Source organism: Gracilinanus agilis, chromosome 1, assembly GCF_016433145.1.
Source record: "Gracilinanus agilis isolate LMUSP501 chromosome 1, AgileGrace, whole genome shotgun sequence".
NCBI lineage: Eukaryota > Metazoa > Chordata > Mammalia > Didelphimorphia > Didelphidae > Gracilinanus > Gracilinanus agilis.
In genome coordinates this window covers 578,862,422-578,885,226 of record NC_058130.1, presented here as the reverse complement: position 1 = coordinate 578,885,226, position 22,805 = coordinate 578,862,422, and the positions used below count along the sequence as shown (strand labels likewise).

The following is a 22,805-nucleotide window of genomic DNA, read 5'->3' as shown; positions in this document are numbered from 1 at the left end:
ACATAGACATAAACCTGAGCAATATTATTTTTCAATAATACTGTTAAAGCATTAGAACCAAACTCTACTATAAAATCATGTCATGCGCTAATAGCTAATTTATAACATTGTTCATTTGGAATTTACTGCCTCCATGTAATGTTTCATATAGAATCATATTTTTCTGGAAATCAACTAATGACATTAGATAGGACACTGGCAAGGTTCAACCCTATCCCTTCCCAACGATTAAAGAAGTGGGAGGGAAAGCTGGTGGCCCCATCTACACAGAAAGCTGGATAGTGTTCCAAAGGTACCTGACATTTAATTATTTTATCTTTATTCTAAGTTTCCTTCTTTCTGTCAAGGGTACTATTACCCTTCCAGTCAAGCAGGTTTGCAGCCTTGGAATCACCCTTGACTATTCACTTTTTTTTTTTTAAATTTAAAACCCCTTTTTTTCTGTCTATGTTTTAGTTCCAAGGCAGAAGAATAGTAAGAGATAAGCAATGGAGGTTAAATGACTTGTCCAGGTCATACAATTAGGAAGTGTCTGAGGCCAGATTTGAAGCCAGGACTTCTCATCGACATACCTGGCTCTCAATCACTGAGCTACTGGATGCCTCCAACTCTTTGCTCTTTCTTACTCCACACATCTGATCAGTTTGAAGGTGTTTTCCACATTATCTCTCATATATGCCTCTTTTCCCTTAAATGACTACCATTATAGTTCACATCCTCATTACCTTTCACCTAGACTAGTGATGGCAAACCTTTTAGAGGAGTGGGTGATGTGAGAAATGTCCTCAGGCACTCATGGAGAGGGGGAAGGAAGCACTACATCCCCCTGGCTTTCTAGTAACAAACTCTGGCTAACTCTGTGCAGAAGTGATGGCGCACATGCCCATAGAGAGGGCTTTGAGTGCCCTCTCTGGCATGTGTGCCATAAGTTTGCCACCATGGACCTAGACTATTATAATAGCCATCTAATTGGTCTTCTTGCTCAAGGCTCTCCTCATTCTAATCCATCTTCCACATAGCTGCCAAAGTGATATTCCCAAGGTATAACTCTGCTTGTGCCATCCCTTTACTCACTAGACACATGTGGTGCCCTGTTACCTATAGAATACAAGTATAATTCCTCTGGCATTTAAAACCCTTTGTAAGGAGCAGCTCATGGCACAATGGATAGAGCACCAGTCCTGGAGTTGGGAAGACCTGTGTTCAAATCTGGCCTCTGACACTTCCTAGCTATGTGACCCATGACAAATATTTCACTTAATCCCTTTTGCCTAGCCCTTGCTCAGTTGTTACTACTAAAAAGTAGGAGTTTTTCCAGCCTCATTGCATGTTACTTCTCAGTACACTGTTCAGTCCTGCTAAACTGGCCTTTTGTTCCTCACAGATGACTTCCATCTCTGTGCCTTATATAAGCTGTATACTCCATGCTTGGAATGCACTCCCTCTTCACCTTTTCCAGTCTTAGAATCCCTGTTTCCTTCGAAACTCAACTCAGGTTCCACCTCCTCCTTGAGATTTTGCTCTGATCTCTCCAGCTAGTGTCCTCTCCTTCCAAATTATTTTGCACTTGCTTATTTCTGTATATGCTATTCCTTGATCACTCCTTGAGTGCAGGCAGTTTTATTTTTTTAATCCCCAGTGCCTAGTGAAGTGCTTGGCACATCGAGCACAAAATGCTTTAATGAAGACTTGTCAATTTAGCACAACATGCTAAATAAATGCATGTTTATCGATTGGCTACTAAAAAGGTAAAAGCAGGCAGAAACCAGTAGGAATAGGTATTAAGTCAAGCCCCAAAGGTTGCTGAAGAAAAATGGTGTAAAAATTGGGGAGCTACATTCCTAAATCATGGTTTTCTAATGTGCATTTTCCTTCTTGCCACTATACTACCACTCTGGTACAATGAAATTTAGCATATACCTTTCAGTCCCATGTACTTGGCACCCCAGAATTCAATCTCTTATCCAGGTGCTGTATGTAGGTAGCCACTAAGCAAGAAACAGGTGGAGAGCAATTGACTAGAAAATCTGGAACTAATTGCCTGGATAAAGGATAACCGTGATGGTCTACTCATGTCAAGGAATGATTTCAGGGTTTAGTGAGTGAGCCATGTACAAATGGTATTCAAGCCATCCAGAATTCGCATGGATTACCATTTAAGAAAGACTTGGCTCAGAGCAGAATTAGACATATTGTAATGTATACTAATAACAAGTGGCATTTATATAGCACTGTAAGTTTTGCAAAATAATTTTCACATATCATCTTATTTGGTCATAGTAATTTCCCTCTATGGAAAGTGCTACAGATAGTGATATCCATTTCATAGATGAGGACAATAAGGCTATATGTAGTCATATAGCTTTCAGCAAATCACACAAATGATATATCTGAGTCAGGATTTTGAATTCACATGTTTCTGACTTCAGCACCAATGCTTCATATCTGTTGGCTGGATGTGAAGGGAAGAATCTGGGATTAGCCTAGCCAGAATTGTCAATCAGAGCCTATGCCAGAACCACTGGTAAAGCTGAGTCAGATCATTGGGAATGGACCAGGACAAATGTTCATGACATATTGCTTCAAAAAAGGAATGAACACGGGGGCAGCTGGGTAGCTCAGAGTTAGGCCTAGAGACAGGAGGTCCTAGGTTCAAACCCGGCCTCAGCCACTTCCCAGCTGTGTGACCCTGGGCAAGTCACTTGACCCCCATTGCCCACCCTTACCAATCTTCCACCTATGAGACAATACACCGAAGTACAAGGGTTTAAAAAAAAAAAAGGAATGAACTGCCCTGTTTGCTCCCATAAGAGAGTACCAGGAGGAATATCGAGAAGTTACTAAGAGGCAAACTGAAGCTTGATGTCAGGAAAATCTTTTAAATTAGAGAGATTTGTTTAGATCTGGAGCAGGATGAGCTGAATGGGTGCAAGAATCCCTTTTAATTCTAAAATTTTGTGATTTTGTGACTGACTTATTTTTAAGAGGTTATTTGAGTACATTGGCTATGTGTGATTGAGATTTAAAGAATCTTTAATCTAGGAGCTATGTGCAAATATTGCCCCAGTGCTCCAATTGGGCTCATTGAAAATCAGCAAGAGAGCTGTAAAATTATGACATCTCTCATTTATACCCTCAGATTGTATCATTGGCATAGACAATTAGAATCTTCTCTTAGCCCTGATCACAATTGTATAGTCTGAGAAAAATCCAATTTTCATTACTTCTAGTATCTGTGCATATGTGGATTAGTGGAGGGAGGTGGGGCAAGTATCACTTTCTAAGAAGGGTGGCAGATACTCTAGTGCCAGGAATTGGCCTTTTCCAATATCAAAAACAATGTGGGCAACTACAGATACTTTGTTGTAATTAGATTACTTGGATATCTGTTGGATAGAAATCTGAGCCAAAGTAAAATGGGAAAGATTGGCCAGAATTGGTCTGAGACTTTTGTATGGGGAATTTATATGACCAGATCAAAGGGATCACTTTCTCTTGTTACAAGATAGTTTTCATTTTAATTGGTCTGGTTCCATTAAAAGGATTAGTCCCTATCCTTCATCCTCCTTAGAGAAACCTAGAATAGAGCTTAGTATGTACGGGGGCTTGCAATTTGACCCTTGAATCTCCTCTCCCAAACTATGAAGTTGGTGGCAGTAATAGGCTATTTTGAAACTAGCAAGGGAAATATATGAGGTGGAGTCTCTTACTGGTGACCTAGCTAGACTGGAAGTGGTAGGAACAATAGACTTTCATGCTCTTATCCTATTCCTCTTAGACTAACCTGATCAGGTATAATAGGCAGCCTTTATATAGTGTGTTAAGGTTTGCAAAGCAATTAAAAAATATCATCTTATTTGATCCTCACAATAACCCTGGGAGGAAGTTATTATTATTATTATTTTACAGATGAGGAAATTGAAGCAGAAAGTGGCTGACTTGCCCAGAGTTATATTAAATGTTTAGAGGTGTACTTAGAGTCTACTTGACTCAAGATCCAGTGCTCTATCTCCTGTTCCATTTAGCTGTCTGTGACCTTAAAGGACTTCAAACCCATACTTTCTTTTCTTTTTTTTTTTGGTGAAGATTTTTTTGTTTTACTAATTACAGGTAACAGTTTTCCACATAAGTTTTCTGAAGTTATATGATCAAAAGCGTCATCCTCCCTCCCTTTCCTTTTTCTTCCTTGAGATGGTAAGCAATTTGATCTGGGTTATATTTGGATTATCATGCAAAACATTTTTCCATATTGTTCATCATTGTAAGAGAATATTCAATTAAAACCAAAACCCCAAAATAAAAACACAAAAAAACTAAAGTGAAAAATTGCATGCTTTGATCTGCATTCTGTAACAGTTTTTTTCTCAGGAGGTGGATAGAATTCTTTGTCATAAGTCCTTCAGAATTTTCCTAGGTCACTGTATTGCTGAGAGTAGCTAAATCTTTCACAGCTGATCATTCCACAGTACTGTTGTTACTATGTACAATGTTATCTTGGTTCTGCTTACTTCATTCTGCATCAGGTCATGTAGGTTTTTCAAGCTTTTTCTAAAATCATCTAGTTCATCATTTCTTATAGCACAATAGTATTCCACCACCATCATGTATCACAATTTGTTCAGCTGCTTCCCAGTTGATGGATATCCCCTTAATTTCCAATTCTTTGCCAACTCCCAAAAAGCTGTTATAAATATCTTTGTATAAACAGGTCCTTTACCCTTTTGAAAAAATCTTTTTGTGATATAGACCTACTAGTATTATTACAGGATCAAAAGGTATGCATTGTTTTATAGTCCTTTGGGCATAGTTTTGAATTGCCCTCCAGAATAGTTGGATCAGTTCACAACTCTATCAACAATGTATTAATGTCCCAATTTTGCAACATCCCCTCCAACACTTATCACTTTCCTTTATTGTCGTATTGGCCAATCCGCTGGTGTGAGATGGTACCTCAGTGTTGTTTTAATTTGCATTTCCATAATTGAGTAATTTTGAACATTTTTTCACATGATTATTGATAGCTTTGATTTTTTTCATCTGAAAATTGCTTGTTCATATCCTTTGACCATTTGTCAATTGGGGAATGCCTTATATTATAAATTTATCTTAATTCTCTATATATTTGAGAAATAAGACTGTTATCAGAGAAATTTGTTATAAATATTTTTTTTCACAGTTTTTTGCGACCTTTCTAATCTTGGTTACAGTGGTTTTGTTTGTACAAAATCTTTTAATATGGTCAAAATTATTCCTTTTACATCTTATAATGTTCTTTATTTCTTGTTTGATCATAAATTCTTCCCTTCTTCATAGATCTGACAAGTAAACTATTCTTTGTTCCCCTAATTTACTCATGGTATCACCCTTTATGTCTGTCATACACCCGTTTTGACCTTATCTTGGTGTAGGGGTATGAGATATTGGTTTATACCTAGTTTCTGCCATACTGTTTTCCAGTTTTCCCACCAGTTTTTGCCAAAAAGTGAGTTCTTATCCCCAAAGCTGGGATCTTTGGGTTTATCAGACACTAGGTTACTAATGTCTTTTACCCCTAAGCTAGTCCACTGATCCATCAGTCTATTTTTTTAGCAAGTACAAGATGTTTTGATGATTACTGCTTTGTCATGCAGTTTGAGATTTGGTATTGCTAGGCCACCATCCTTCACATTTTTCCCTATTAATTTCTTGATATTCTTGATCTTTTGTTCATCCAGATGAATTTTATAATTTTTTCTAGTTCTAAAATATAATTATTTGATAATTTAATTGGTATGGTCCTGAATAAGTAAATTAACTTAGGTAGAACTCTTATTTTTATTATATTAGCTCAGCCTATCTAGAGCAATTACTTTTTCCAGTTATTTAGATCTGACTTTATTTGTGTGAAAACTGTTTTGTAATTTTGTTCATATAAGTCCTGTGTTTGTCTTGGCAAGTACATTCCCAAGTATTTTATATTGTCTAGAGCTATTTTATTTTATTTTTTTTTAAGCCCTTAACTTCTATGTATTATCTCCTTGGTGGAAGAGTGGTAAGGGTAGGTAATGGGGGTCAAGTGACTTGCCCAGGGTCACACAGCTGGGAAGTGTCTGAGGTCAGATTTGAACCTAGGACCTCCTGTCTCTAGGCCTGGCTCTCAATCCACTGAGCTACCCAGCTGCCCCTAGAGCTATTTTAAATGGAGCTTCTCTTTCTCTTTCTGCTGGACTTTGTTGGAAATACATAAAAATGTTGATAATTTATGTGAGTTTATTTTTTATCCTGCAAATTTGTTAAAGCTATTAATTATTTAAACTATTTTTTTCAGTTAATTCTCTAGGATTCTTTAAGTATATCTGCATATCATCTGCAGAGTGATAGTTTAGTTTTCTCATTGCCTACTTTAACTCGTTCAATTTATTTTTTTCTCTTATTGCCAAAGTTAATATTTCTAGTACAATATTAAATAGTAGTGGTGATAATGATTATCATTGCTTCACACCTGATCTTATTGTGAAAACTTCTTAATTTATTCCTACTGCAGATGATACTTGCAAATGGTTTTAGATAAATAGTATTTATCATTTTAAGGAAAGGTCCATTTATTCCTATGCTTTTTAGTGTTTTTAATAAAAATGGGTCTTATATGTTGTTGAAGACTATTTCTGTATTTATTGAGATAATTATGTGATTTCTGTTAGTTGGATTATTAATATAGTCATTTATGTTGATCGTTTTGCTAACATTAAATCAGCCTTGCATTTCTGGTATAAATCCCACCTGGTCATAGTGAATGGTTCTTGTGATATATCACTATAGTCTCTGCTACTATTTCATTTAAGATTTTTGCAACAATATTCATTAAGGAAATTAGTCTGTAATTTTCTTTGTCTCTTTTTGGTCTTCCTGGTGTTAGGTATCAGCATTATATTTGTGTCATAAAAATAATTTGGTAAGACTCCTCCTTTGCCTATTTTGCCAATTATTTTTTATAGTATTAGGATTAGTTTGTTTGATAGAATACATTTGTGACTCCATCTGGTCCTGGGAATTTTTTCTTAGGGAGTTCATTGATGGTTTGTTCAATTAGTTTTCCTGATATGGGATGATTTAAGGATTCTATTTCCTTTTTGCTAATCTGGGCAATTTATATATTTGTTAATATTCATCCATTTTACCTAGATTGTCAGATTTATTGTCATATAATTAGACAAAATAGCTCCTAATGATTTCTTTAATTTCCTCTTCAGTGGTAGTGAATTTGCCTATTTCATTTTTGATACTAATAATTTGATTTTCTTCTTTCCTTTTAAAAATCAAATTAACCATTGCTATATCTATTTTATATTTTTTTCATAAAACCAACTCCTAGTCTTATTTATTAGTTCAATATTTCTCAGATTTTCAATTTTATTAATTTTTCCTTTGATTTTTAGGATTTCCAATTTACCCTTAGAGAACTTTTAATTTTTCCTTTTTAAAATTTTTTAGTTGTGGGGGCAGCTGGGTAGCTCAATGGATTGAGAGCCAGGCCTAGAGACAGGAGGTCCTATGTTCAAATCTGGCCTCAGACATTTCCCAGCTGTGTGACCCTGGGCAAATCATTTGATCCCCATTGCCTACCCCTTACCACTCTTCTGCCTTGGAGCCAATACATACTATTGGCTCCAAGACAGAAGATAAGGGTTTCAAAAAAAATTTTTTTTTAGTTGCATGTCCAGTTCATTGATCTGCTTTTTCTCTATTTTATTGATGTAGGTGTTCAGAGATATAAAATTTCCTCTATGTACTGCTTTAACTGTATCCCATAAATTTGGAAATGTTGTCTCCTTATTTTCATTCTCTTTAATAAAATTAGTTTTCATAATTTGTTCTTTGACCCACCCCTTAATTAGAATTATTTAGTTTAATTTTTAATTTTTCTTTCAGGAACCTTTATAACTTTTATTTTATTATTATCTGAAAAGGATGCATTTTATTATTTCTGCCTTTGATTAAGTTTCTTACATCATATTTTTTTGTAGGTATCATGTACTGCTAAAAATAATATATATTACTTTTTATCTCTATTCAGTTTTCTCCAGAGATGTGTTAAATCTGACTTTTCTAAAATTCATTCATTTCCTTTACTTCTTTCTTATTTATTTATTTAGGTTGATTTATCTAGTTATGAGAGGGGAGGTTTGAGTTCCCTCACTAGTCTAAGTTTAACTGTCAATTTCCTCCTGAAGCTTATTTAATTTTTCCTTTAGAAATTTGGAGGCTATACGATTGACTTTACTTCATTGTCTATAGTACTTTTTATCAAGATGCAATTTCTTTTCTTATTTCTTTTAGTTTGATCTATTTTTGCTTTAACTTTGTCTGAGATCATGATTGTTACTCTTGCTTTTATTTACTTCAGCTGAAGCAGAATAGATTCTGCTCCATCCTTTTACTTTTACTTCGTATGTGTCTCTTTGCCTTCTGGTTTTTAATCTACTCTTTTATCCATTTCTGTTTTATGGGTGAGTTCATTCCATTCACATTCATAGTTATGATTAGTAACTGTGTATACCCCTCCATCTTATTTTCCCCTTTTGATCCTGCTCTTTCTCTCTCCTTTCACTTTGTACCTTCTCATAAGTGTTTTGCTTTTAATCATCCTCCAAATTCCCCTTTCTTTGTATTACTCCCTTCCCCCATCCCCACTCCTATCTTATTCCTTTCTTATTTTTCTATAGGGTAATTCTATACCCCAGTTAGTATGGTTGTTATTCCTTCTCTGAGCCAATTACAATGAGAGTAAGGTTTAAGCTTTGCTGGTTACCACCCTTATCCTCTTCTCCAGTAATAGTTTTTTTTTTTGTCATGCCTCTTTAGTGGTATAATTTACCCTATTTTACCTCTCTTTCCTTTTCTCTCAGTGCAAGCCTGTTTTTCACCCCTGGATGTTTTTGTTGTTGTTGTTGTTGTTGTTGTTGTTGTTGTTGTTGTTGTTGTTGTTGTTGTTGTTGTTGCATATCATGTCATCTTAAATAGCTTATTCTCACACCCTCTTGTCTATGTATACTCCTTCTAACTGCTCTGATAATGATAAAAATTTTAAGAGTTACAAATATCCCCTTTCCACGTAGGCATATAAACAGTTTGAACTTACTGAATTCCTTAAATTTTCTCTTTCTTATTTACCTTTTAATGAATCTCTTGAATCTTGTATCTGGACATCAAAATTTCTGGTTAGGTATGGTCTTTTCATCAGGAGTGCTTGGAAATCTTTTACTTTATTAAATGACCATTTTCCTCTCCTAAAAGTATATACTTAGTGTTGCTGGGCTAGTGATTCTGGGTTGTAAACCTAGTTCCTTTGCTTTCCAGAATATAACATTCTTGATCTCTTGAATTTGCCTATAAATATTCCTGGGAGTTGTTATTTGGGGATTGATTTCAGGAGGTTATTGGTGGATTCTTTCCATTTCTATTATACCCAGGAATATCAGGGCAATTTTCTTTGATAATTTCTTATAATATATCTAGGCTTTTTAAATCTTTCCTGGATCTATTTTCCAGGTTAGTTGTTTTTACAATGAGATATTTCATGTTTCCTTTTTTTAAATTTTGTTTTATTGTTTCCTGATGTCCCTTGAAGTTGTTAACTTCTAGTTGCCCAATCCTAATTTTTAAGTAATAGTATCTTTCTCTGAGTTTTTGAACCTCCTTTTCCATTTGGCCACTTCTACCTTTAAAGGAGCTATTTGTCCAATTCTTTTTAAGCTGTTATTTTCCTCCGACATTACTTTCATTTCACTTGACCATTTTTCTCCTGCCTCTCTTATTTGATTTCTGACTTCCTTTTTTAAGTTCTCCCAGAGTCTGAAACCAATTCCGGTTTTTTCTTTGAAGCTTTGCATATAGCTGCTTTGTTCTCACTGTTACCTTCTGAGTCTGTGCCTTGCTCTTCTTTGTCTCCACAATAATTTTTTGTGATTAGGTGGTTTTATTTTTTCTGTTTGTTCATTTTCCTAGCCTTTTTCTTGACTTTTACTTTTATCCTAAAGGCAGGCTCTGTTCTCAGAGTAGAGGGGATACTCTCTTAAATTTCGATTTTTCCTCGCTGCTACCCTTAGTTCTAGTTCTGGCATATTTCAGATCTTCCATGATGGCATGATGGCCTTTGGTCTGTGACCTGAGAGCTCTGAAAGCCACCTTGCACTGCTGATTCAATCTCCTCTAAGGACTGCTGATGGTTTGTAGGGTTCAGAGAATTGGGAGCTATTTTGTGCTATGGCTCAGGGCCTCACCTTAAGCCTTGGCAGGGGCTCTGGGCCTCTCTCTGGGCATACACAGGCCAGGTGGACTGCAGACTGCCTTGCCCTGGGGTTTGGGGCCTCAGTGCAGACTTAGGCAGGGCTCTGGGCCTCTACTTAGGCTAGCACCAGCCAGACACACTAAAGCCTGCATTGTACTGGGTTTGTGATCTTCACTGCAGGCTTAGGCAGGGTCTTGGAGCCTCACTATGGGCTTACACTGGCCTGGTGCATCATGGACTACCCTGTACCTGAGCTTGGGGCCTCAACACAGGCTTTAGCAGGAGCTCTTCACCTTCTCCTAGGCTTGTAATAGGCCAAGTACTGTGGACTGCCTTGAGCTAGGGCTTGGGACGTCACTGTAGACTTATGCTGAGGTCTGGAATTTCAAGTGGTGGACATGGAGTGTTCTGCTGTTGGCTTAGGGAGGGTCTTGGGGTCTCAAAGTTGGCTTGATCCCAGGTTCAGAACCTGGGGCAGTAGGTGGGGGTTCGGGGGCTTTTACTTCTCGGTGTGGCTTTGCTGCCAACTGTACTCCCCTCTCACTCCAGTGGAATAGGCCCTCTCTTCCTGCCTTTTAAGATGTTTTCTCAGGAGAGTTGCTTCACTCTGTGCCCTTTTTGGTTCTGTCACTCCAGCATTCATTTTGAGGCAATATTTTAAGGTTGGTTTGAGAAAATTCTTAGAGTTTTAGCTTCCTGTGCTTCTATTTCACCATCTTCTTCTTCTTTTCTTGAATATTGAGTCAGGAGTCTGTGCTCCTCAGGTCTTTCCTCTTATTGCAAATAGCAGCTACTACCCTTTTCCACTACTTGTATTCCTCTATTTTTTTGTGCTCTGGGGGTTATATGCTCTCAGGCTTTTTTGTTTCTGTGTGTATGTGTGTGTGCTGTTGGGCCATGTAGCCTTATATCATTTCAACCCAAAGTGCTGAGGGGAATAATAATAATCTAATTCATAGAATCCAAATTGAAAGGAACCAATCTGTACTTTAATAGGAATTTTCTATATAGCATCAGAATTGTGACTCTAGAGGTCATCTGTTAAATCTATATCCTAATAACAATCTATATCATTGCTATACACTGGTCATTCTGATTTTGCTTAAAGTCAGAACCCATTACTCCTTGAGGCAGAATATTCTACTTTTTCATAGATGTAATTGTCAGGAACCTTTTCTTTATATCAAAGCAAATGTACAAATTTGATTTCCTGCAATTTCTGCCCATTGATCCTAGATCTTCCCTCTGGGCCAAGCAGAGCAGGTCTATATCCTCTTTTAGATGACAGTCTAAAAAATTGAATGACAGACAACAATGATGTCCTTGACTTAGTTTACAAGCCAAGAATCCTAATCTGGTTCTTTCAATGAGTCCTTTTATAGGGCATAATCTCCAATCCCTTCATTATCCTGATTTCCTTCACTAATTTTATCTTTTTCACTTGAATGTGTAAATGGAATGATATTTAGGTTACACTGTTGTTACAGTCTCACTTTATAGAAGCTATTTTCATAGTATTTATATTTAAATCTTGTTAGAATTTCCGTTAAATAGAGTGTGTGTGTTTTAGAGTTCAGTAAGAATTATAAATTGCTTTTCCCTCTCAAAGTAATAATTCACAAGTTTATTTCCAGACTAAGTCTTTAATGATCTTACTCTATTGGCCTATAGCAAATAAATTTCAAGGATATTTTGATATCTTTACAGGCACTGTTAGGAGACCTCCTTAGAGTAACCCAAAGAACAGTAGCTATATAAAAGGGGAAAATGGGGGGAAAATGATGCTTAAATATTTGTGTCAACACAAATTTCGTCTACAGGTTTCAAACTCTATCATCCTTTACCTATAGGACTTAAATAATCCTTTAGCCTATTTTTTGATTTATGAATTGGAATTGATGAGAAGATATTAAAGCATAATATACATGCTAAATACTAGTACTCTAACAGTTTTTGATATACTCTACATTGCTAATAAAAGGCTGAATTACAATTATTATTGAATTATAATACTTTAGTATTTAAATTTGCACTTGAAGTTTCACAAAGTACTCTATGTATAGTATCTCATTTGATTCTCACAATGATCATAAAAATAAATTTTATTTTCATTTTATAGATGAGGAGTGAGGTTGAATCATGTATTTATATAGGTGCTCAAACCCAGGATTCCTCTCACTCTGAATCCAGTGCATTTTTCTTCATGTTAAACTGCTTCTCTTATAGCAAAAACTTAAGTAAATGTCTGTTTTTATATGTTTTGAAATAAGCATTTCCTTCTTTTATCAAGGATATATTAACATCTTAGGGACTGGAAAGCCAATACCTGGACCTCACATTTTGCTCTATATCCAAGGTTTTTGGAGCAAATTTAGCCATCTTTATCCCTACTTGGTAACAGTCAGCTCTTTCCATTCCCTACCAAGACAAAACAAAAACCTTCCTACAAAATATATTTTTCATATTCAAAAGAACTATAATTTACACTGACTTTGTTTACTTCCAAGGTTGCTTTTGGCTGTATAAAGAAAAAGTACATATTATAGAAGTTGGTATATGTGAGGAATACTTGAATATTATGATTTAATCTGACATGGCATCAAACCTTTATCTGTTAATTTTGAACAGCTTTACTACATTATTGGTTGGTGTCCCTAAGTTACTTCCTCATATTCACACTGAATTCAGATTGAAAATTTTACAGCAAGATAATTTACCTCAGACATCTTTTTTTTAAGTTTAATTTTATTTCGAAGTTTTTTTATAAGGTTGTATAACATAAGGAAAAGTATGGAGTCCTGTGATTCACCTTCCATATTTCTGCAGCATAAAAATTTAATAAAAGAAAATTACTAATTTGAAAGATGACATTGTTCTAGATGAAGCAAAAATACTATCTGTGAATAATAATTCACTTGAATCAAATACAGATGTACTTTATTTCATTTTTTTTGCCCAAATGAAGATCTGTAATATCATTCTAATACCACACAAATCCCCTTACATTCTTCATTATTTTATATCCACTTTTATGTCCTATTCATAATCGTCTCACAAAGGGAGCTATAAAAATCATGAGAGTTGTGATTCTCTGCTATGTGACATAGTAGAACATATCAGAGTTATTTGATTCTTTTAGTTAATTATCTAAGGATCGATTATCTTCAATAACAATGGTTCTTCTAGGATAGACATCAACATCCACAAATATATAGCGAAATTCATATTTGCCACTTTCTGGATTCTGAAAGAAGGAAAAACATACTTCAGGGTGTTATTCTTTTCAGCAGTCAATTTCTAAGAATTCAGCATCACATCTCACCCATGGTTATCTTCATACCTCTTTCATTTCAAGATGCACAGTTCCTTGTTTCCCTGGTTCTGAGCCTTCAATGTAGAATTTCAGACGCATGTACTTTAGTCCATCTTTTACATATTCAATATGACTGCCAAGGATATAAGTATATCATGTTTGGATGTTTTTAATTTTCATGATTACTTAAATTCATTATAAGAAAGTTATTATACCTGACATGCTGTCTTCTACCTCGCCTTGTTGTTTCCCCATAACCTTTAATGGAGTCACCAAAAACACTGGTTACCTATAGAAAAAAAAGAGTAGCTTAAAAGTAAATAGCTTTTAAGATATTTCTCATGCAAAATATTACTTTCAGGTATCTTGATATTTATTCTATCCAAAATTAGTAAACTTAATTCTATTATGTCATAATGCCTTAAGAAAGTAAGCAAAGAACTTGAATGAAATGAGAAGACTTGTTTTTGGGGTGATTTTTAATTTTATTTCTTTAATGACTTCAATACACTGAATTAAAATGGGTAACAATTTTATATAGCTTCATTAGAAAGGTTCAATCAGATTTGAAGTGTAAACTTATTTTCACCAACCTCCACCAAACATAAAAAGTCTCTGAAAACAAAATGTTCAGACATGCTGATACTAATAGCAGCTTGTTATGTTAAAATCAAATGCTCAGAGTTTTTAATGTGATTTAAGGAACAAAGTTTAATAAAAGCTGCTATTAAAATGAAATACTTTAAAAAGCAAATGCTAGAGCAAGGTAGAAATCAATTAATATTGACATAATTAGAACAGAGTAGGTCTAGATGCCTTAAAAAAGTACTTCTAATGGGAATTTCATAGTGAAGCAGCTATGAAGATTTTAAAGAGTTCTAAATTATATCCCGTTAGAAATCCTTGCTTAGAAAAAAATAAATTGTTTCATCCAAATAAGTGAAAAAACGTTTCTCTTAGTTATATTCTCTCATTTCCTCTAATACCTTGTCTCTTTGTTGAGGTGGACCTTCAGTATCCTTGGTTTTTGGCATAAATTAAAAAAAATAATGTTATAATAAGTATGTTCCAGAACTATAAAGTTGGAACAGGTGCAAATGCTTATTCATATAATTAAAGAGCAACAGATTAAATATATAACAATAATTATTTCTATCAACTCTTTTTCTTGATTAAATCTCAGGTTACTCCTACTCTCTTTCAGATTATACAAAATCTGACTATGATATCATTCTTATTTTATCCATTTTTGCTTTGTTCAATAACAGTGAATATCCTCCAAGTGGATGAGTTCTATAATGCAACCTTTCTAGTTTTATAGTTATTTATAATGATTACTCTTATTATTTATACTTGGTTTTCTATACACAGAAGACCCTCCTAAATGTATGATTTTCTTATTCCCTTTCTACCACCTGCAATTGACCAAGAAAGTAGTATTTTGAGAATGCAGGATATATTACTGGACTCTTCTATTAGATTCTACTTCTAGGGTCTGCGTTCTCCTTTCATACCTTGATTCTGAGCTCTTTATACCATTACATTTTTTGGGATGGGGATATTGGGCTGGCTGTTTACTGAGATATTTCTTTAGCAAGAAGTCAGCTTCAGGACTTGCAGAGGGCCCATACAGGCATATAAACCCTCCAACTCAGGTGGAGACCTACAGGAAGTCAAAATTGGCTATGCATGCTCTGGGAAGTATCTGAAGATGTTTTAAAAATATATTCATATTAAATACACAGATGCCTTGCTACCCCTTTTTAATATCACAAAAGAGAAGGGAGGGGGGAGAAGGGAAGATAGTTTCTTGGTATTAATCTTTGGCCATGTTTGATGATATCTTAATTGACATTATTGATGCCATACCTTTTGCAAGTTACTCACTGAAACTTTAATAATTATGAGAGCCTCCCAGTGACCAAGCAATTTCTGTAAATAAATCTAGCACTTTAAGTGAAAGCCAAATTAATATTTTTCAGGCACTAGTAAATCAAGTGAAATAATACTTCTGGGCACTGAAATGAGCCCTGAAAAATTTAATGTTCCTTGGTTGAATACTTTGGCATATTTTAAACATATAAGAATGTATTTTATATTACTAATAATTATAATACTAGCGTGAATTTTTGTTTGAGTTTTACTTGGAAGGGGTCAAAATGCTTCCTATATAGGATTATAAATACAGATACAGAAGGGATCTTAGAAACCATCAATCCAACTGCCTCTTTTATAACTCTAAACCCTGTATACTTTTCATTATACCACTCTGCTTCCAATATGGAATTACATTTTTTCCTTTGGGTATGCATTATAGCAGTTGCTTCCTTATCTGAGGTGAATACATTTTAAGACCCTCAGTGGATGTCTGAAACTGCAGATAATACCATACCCAATTATACAGTTCTTATTTTAATTTTTAACACTTACGTTAACTTTACTGTATAGCACTGTGCTCTCTCTCTCTCCCTGTTCCTACCTCTTAGCTCTGTGGCTGCTTAGCTCCTCACAAAAAACAAAAAGCCAACCCAAACCTAAAAAATCCTCCATGTGAAAGTAGAATTGACACTAGGAGAGAACACTACTGCTACAGGCAGACAGCAGCGACAGGAGGACCTCCAGAGCAGAGAGAGGAGATCTCTGCCCTACTCTACCCACTTGGCCACTTTCTGCATATCTGTCTTTTGTCTGTTTGCATCCAGAGGTAGCTCTCTTCCCATCTTCCTCCTTTCCCTGGAATTTAAAGTTGACCTTAGGTAACTGAAACTTTGGATAAGAGGAAGAACTACCATATTATAATCATATTTAGAAATAGGAGGGTAAGTTGCCCAAGGATAGCAGTAATCATTTTAAGTCATTACTAGAATCCTGGGTAACAACCCTCCCACCAGCCTTTACTGTCTCAACTTTATTTTCTAGTTCATATATAGTAACAATCTTAACAACTAACCTCTGGATGAGATCTGCATTTTTCTAAAGCTTTTCCATAAATTTTACTAGGACTGGAAGATGAGAAAAGTTCTTTGAAAATCACGTAGAATAGGCCACCTGAAATCATAGGAGAATCATATGAAAATAGAATAATATCTGATTAGAGCAACATGCAAATGGAGAAATTTAGAAATTGTACTTGCTATTTTTTCAACCTGTGACACTGATTCCAATAAGGACTACTATTAAATAGGTAAAATCTCTTCCAGCTTCTTTCACTGTGAAGGGAAAACAACACAAGTTATACATGTACTATGTCAATACAAAATTTTGGTACTACTAGTACAAGAACAAGTAGGTAGCACAATAGATAGCATGCAGGGCCTTGAGTCAGGAAGACTCATCTGCTGGAGTTCGAATCTGGCCTCACACACTTAATAGTTATGATACTCTAGGCAAGTCTCTTAACTCAGTTTACCTCAGTTTCCTCATCTGTAAAATGTTTTAGAAAAATAAATGGTAAACCACTCTAGTATCTTTGCCAAGAAAATCCTAAATGGGGTGATGGACAGTCATATATGAATGAAAATGACTAAATAATAACTACTAGTAGAGTTAAAAAATGGGGCCAGTGTTTTTTTTTAAAGGTTCTTTTAAAAAAAGGACTTTAAAAATCAAACGAGAGAGTTAGAAGAAAAACTGGAAAAATCATGAAATAAGGGTAAATGTTTTGGTAAAAGAAGCACTAAAAAAAGAGAAAAGACATGCAAAAATTCCCTTTAGAAAACAATTCCTTAAAAAGTAGAACTGGTCAAATGGAAAAAAAAAAGAGGTATAAAAGCCCATTGAAGAAAATAATTTCTTAAAAATCAGAATTAGGCAAATGGAAGATAATGACTTGATGAAACATCAAGAAACAAACAAAATCAAATGAATAAAAAACAGAAAAAAAATGAAATTTCTCACTGGAAAAACAAGTGATATGGAAAATAGATGGAGTCAATGTTTCAAATGATGCTTGCCCAACTATGTTTTAAAGAACCTCAGATTTCCAAAGGTTTCTCCAGGCTAGGGGTTCTTAACATTTTTGTGTGTGTCATAGAACCTTTTGGCAGTATAATAATGCCTACGAACCATTTCTGAGAAGAGTGTTTTTAGATAATGGAGGGAAATTCTAAATTTCAGTTAGAGGTAGGTGAAAATAAAGAGAGTTATGTGTGAAACATGCAGGCCCTGCTGCTTCAAGAGGATGTAAATATATGTGGAAAACAGTATCAAAGATAGGTCTTCTAGTTATTGGTTTTCAGGTAGTAGTTATTGGTTTTCAGGTAGTAATTTGTCAGTCTCCAAAGTGCCTTATTTAAAACTACGTTGTCAAGCAAATGCCAAGTCTCCACACATGTTCCATGTGCAAAGACAATGTCTTCTGCAGTTCTCATAATAACTGCTCCAATATTTTGCCCAGAGTTCTCTGAATTTTCAACCATCATGTACTATTTTTTTGAATAAACACAACATGAATTATTCAAAAAGGGACCAGACAAAATTAACTTTTTAATTTGTTTGCTAAAGATTGAAATAAAAAGTTTTGGCTTCAACAACTTAGCTTGACATAATTTTCCAGTAATGCAAACCCCATTGAATAGAACAGATATATTTCAGTAAGAAAAAATGGAAACTGGAAGGGGAATTTGGGAAGCCCAATTGATTTATAAAACGAACAGATTTGGTGAATGCCCTGTACTTTTCATGTGACTTTCTTAACATATAAAAAAGTTTATTATACTGTTTACAAACTGAATCATTTGTGAAAATTTAGGAAAATCTCATGGATGGATTAAATACATTTCTCTAATTTAACAGGGTACCTGGAGGTCCTCTTACCATAGAGATGTGTAGGGATTAACCAGCCCACATTGAAAGGAAGTAGAAACCAGAGAGACAGGAAGGGAGGTAAGCAGGGGATATAAAAGGGGCCAGTGTCAGTTGGTGAGGGGAGTCAGTTGCTGACAGTTAGGTGCTGGCAGTTGCAGGGAAGTTGGCTGCTGGGAGTGTGTTGGGTTGGTGGTTGGCGTTTAGTTGCTGGAATATAAAAGGTGAGCCTGAGCTTACTGAGATGGCTTTAGCCTTTAGAGGGCCTTTTGGCTTTTGGCTTTTTTGGGATTTTTTTCTTTCTTGAACTTTTTGGGAGGTGGTTGATCTTCAATGACAGACCTAATTGTGGTTGGATTAAACAGTGATTGGATTGATTTTGATTGTCTGGATTAGGTTGGAACTTTGTGGGGTAGTTGTTATTAGCGGTAATTATAGGCAGTTATAGGTAGATATAGGTAGTTTTAGATAGTAGTTATAGGCAGTTATAGGACAACTAGCATAGACATTAGGAAAATTTCTTTCTCTACCTCTTTACTATATTTCCTTCCTTTACTATTATTTATATATTATATATAGAATATATATATATATATATTTACATTTTACTATATTCTTTTACTATCTCTATTTTAATAAAACTAAACTGTTAATTGTTAAAAGCTGCTAAAAGTTTTCTCTTCTCTGGCTTAAAGGGATAATATTAATTTACAACTCTACTATATTCTCATTAAAACCTGAGTTATTAAAAGCTGCTCTTTTATTTTTGTCAAACCTCTAATTTAATCCTTACAAATGCCATTGTTAGAAGCAAAGGTATAGGAAAATAAGTGTAAAGAACATTTGATTTTGAAAATTCACCCATGTTCTGACATTATATCCATAAACAAATTTATACTTGATTTGTTCTTTTTTTAAAAAATGATTAAGATTGGAGTAGATAGGTAACTCAGTGAAAAGTGAGCCAGGTAGAAAGCCAGGAGGTCCTGGAATTAATTTGGCCTCAGACATGTCTTAGCTATGCCACCCTGGGTAAATCACTGAATCCCAACTGCCTAGACCTTACCACTCTTCTACCTTGGAACTAATACTTAGTGTTGATTCAAAGACTTTTTTTTTTAATGAGTAGGATCATATACTTCTCAGTTTGGGAGTGCTGGTTTTTAACTGAGATGTGATTATATGTATAGCAACTTTATTAAAGGTAAATCATATATCTAAACCAGTGACGGGCAAACTTTTTAAAGAGAGGGCCAAAGGAAAGGAAATGCTCATCTGTCAGTCTGTTTCTAAGGCAACTCTTAAAGTTTCATTGTATTGTATCCTACTCATTGTATTCGTCAAATTCGGAATAATGTCACTCGGTTGGATAGAGCATTTCAGGCAACCATATCTGGCTCGAATAGTTTGTCCATTACTGATCTAAACCATATATTTGTTCACTATATTGTTCCAAACAGGAGATTCTCACCCCTTCCCCCAGATTGTCACCCAATCTTCCAACAAAGTTTCAGAAGTGTAGAAAAGCTTCAGTGAGCTTTGTTTATATTCAAAATTTCGATTTTCACAAAATAAGATAATGTAAAGGAACAAATACTATATATTCACATTATATAGCTTTACTCCCCAAAGTAAATTATTTGTTCTCTTTGAGCTATTCTTAACTCTTCTGGATGCTAATTCTCCTGGTTTATATAATATATTGACCTCTGATCTTTCAGTGAATAATACTTCATTATACAGATTTAAAGCTGTGGCAGGGCCCAAACTCAATACCAGGTGCTGCAACTCTAACTCCAGAGTTCTTTCCACTACACTAGATTATTTCTCTAATACAGTCATTTTATTTACTACTTGCAAAGCCCTGTGCTAGGTTTTAGCCATATTGTATTTATTTTTTAAGAGCCAATTCAAGTCCAACTTCTTTTTCTATAAAACTATCCTTGATGATTCTATCTCATACTATTTTCTCCATTTTACCTGTATCAAATAGCATACAGTCTTTTTTCTTCAAACTGTCATAGCTATACTTTATTTAATACCTTTATTAACTAGTACTCACTCATTATTTTGGGTCCTACTTTCCAATAGACAGGGAATACTTTATAGAGATAGGGAAAAGCTGATACAGTCAGAGAACATAGTCCATTGTTGGGCTCATACTCATAGAAGTGGCTGCTAAATATTTCTTGATTATGACTAAAATAATCACATGAACATTAAATGGCAATATTTTTTCTTTTTCTTTTTTTTGAGGTGAGTTCTAGTATTCCTACCCCTGCCCCAATGATACTCAGTCTATAGGTAATACCAGCCTTCCTGTTCCCCCACCCCCCCATTACTTTTTTTTCCAGGCAAAATGGGGCAGATTAGGAGCAAATAAATTTAGAAATGAAAAGGATTTTACTGGTCCTGTCAGTGGAGAGGTTTCAGGGGATTCATGTACTTGGATGGAAAAAAAATTCCATCTTTATTTCTATGCAATGATTTCCTCTGTAATTCTATATACTTTATTTGATGCTTTTAAAACCATTATTCTGAGAATGGGTGCACAGGCTTCCCCATACTGTCAAAGGGAGTACATAATATACAAAAAAGTTTAAAACTACTGGCTCTACAGAGTAGACCGAAGCCTAGAAAGAGGAAATGACTTGACCAAAATAACACAAGTAGTAAGTGGTGATTTATTAGGATTTTGATATTATTAAACATGTTAGAATTTGCTGAGGAAGTGCTCAAGACGTTCTTCTATGACTCTGGTTGTGTTCAAGTTCTATCTTTGTGTGAATTTTTATTTATTTATTTTTATAAACATGACATCTGATTTAAAAGGCACAAGTAACATGTTTATTACCTCTCTGTGAAGTTGAAAGAGCAGGTCCTCCTCTTTGACTTTTCTGCACAGACACTTGTTTGCTGCCCTCTTCTTCTGCTTTCAGGGGACTGTTTTCCTGAGTCCAGATGGCTTTCTGAGTAACCTTAAGGATGCGTCTGGGCTGCAGTACAACTTCCCTTTGCTCCAGCAGCCCCCACCTCAAACATGGCCACGTCCTGAGACAGGCTTTGTTAAGGGGGACCCGCGGGAGCAAAAGCAGTCGCTTCCCAGGGGGGCAATGCAGCCTGTTTGTACAATAAACAGCTCGAAGCAAAGACGTAGAAATCATGTTCGGAGAAAAAGGCTCCCTGGCTAGAAACGTGCCACCACAAACACTTTGTACAAGTTTATAGTCTGCACGCCAGCCCAGACACCTCCCGTGGTCTTCAGTGAGTGACCCTAAAGCCACAAGGAGGAAGACTACACAAGGTTCATGCAGAAATGTGAGCAGTAGCGATTTCTAATTAAAATTAAGATTTCTGTGGAAAAATTAACTTCTACCTACTTTCCTTTATTGCCTTCTCCTTACTTTATTAGAAACAACTTTACATACCGCTCACAGACTTTCACATCTCCCCCCAGCCCCCAGTCCCAGCCATTGTACCTCCAAAGTTTCCTGGAAAATACCGAGGATCCCTGGGAAGAGTAGTTTGTAGACATCATTATTGATAGACTTGTCCGCAGTAGGGAAGTAAAAACGGACTACAAATTCCACAATGCAATGTGTGTGTGTGTATATAGCTCAAATTAACCCCCTCGACACCTCTTAGTCTCTGGTTTGAAAGAAGTATGGGTTGCACGTAGTTGAAGTATCGGAGTGGGCTATGCATTAAAACAAATTGTGGCAAGTTTAAAATTTTCTTTCTCTCCCTTCTCCTCAGTTTAATTCCGCGTTGTCCCTTAAATCTCTTACAAAATCAAGTGTCGTGTGGATAGCTAATAATTTATAAATGGCAAATCTCTCAGTACCCTAAATTAAAAAGATTGTGTAAATTGAAATTGGCTTAATTCTTAATCCTTGCTCATTCACAGATTTTTTTTTTCAGATTATGGGCAAATTATTTATGTCTTGGTGTTCCCATACTTCAGTAAAACCAGGATATACTTCACAGATCAAAGCAGATGAATTAGCAGTAAAGTTTTCTGTTAAATACTCTGTACTGACAGCATTTTTACTTCAAAAGACCAAGAACCATTTACATAAACACCAATCCAAGGACATCAGGTTTAAAATTTATAATCATAGACTATTAAAAGCTGGAAGAAATCATGGAGAGTGTTTAGCTCAAACCCTTGGTTTACCAACTAGGAAACTGAAGCATAAGCTAGGGCTTCTTCATCTTTACAAATATCATTTTCTTTACATATATATATCCACAAACACACACAGGAAATTAAAGACTCTCTTGATAATGTTATTCATTCATTTCAGGCCTCTCAGAGTCTTCCTGACCCCATTCAGGGTTTTCTTAGCAAAAATACTGAAATGGTTTGCTATTTCCTTCTTTAGTTCATTTTATAGATAAAGAAACCAAAGCAAACAGGTT

At 35.3% G+C, this 22,805-nt stretch overlaps 1 protein-coding gene across 1 annotated transcript; it reads right to left on the bottom strand.

Annotated features, from left to right (window-relative positions):
* Positions 1-13,187: 13,187 nt before the first annotated feature.
* Positions 13,188-21,810, bottom strand: TIMM21 (translocase of inner mitochondrial membrane 21). The gene is made up of 6 exons (XM_044658097.1): positions 21,238-21,810; positions 16,727-16,789; positions 16,531-16,628; positions 13,796-13,869; positions 13,608-13,713; positions 13,188-13,511 (listed from the first exon to the last, which is right to left on the bottom strand). The coding sequence occupies exons 1-6, from the start codon at positions 21,545-21,547 to the stop codon at positions 13,407-13,409; spliced, it is 756 nt and encodes a 251-aa protein (XP_044514032.1). The 5' UTR covers positions 21,548-21,810; the 3' UTR covers positions 13,188-13,406.
* Positions 21,811-22,805: the final 995 nt, after the last annotated feature.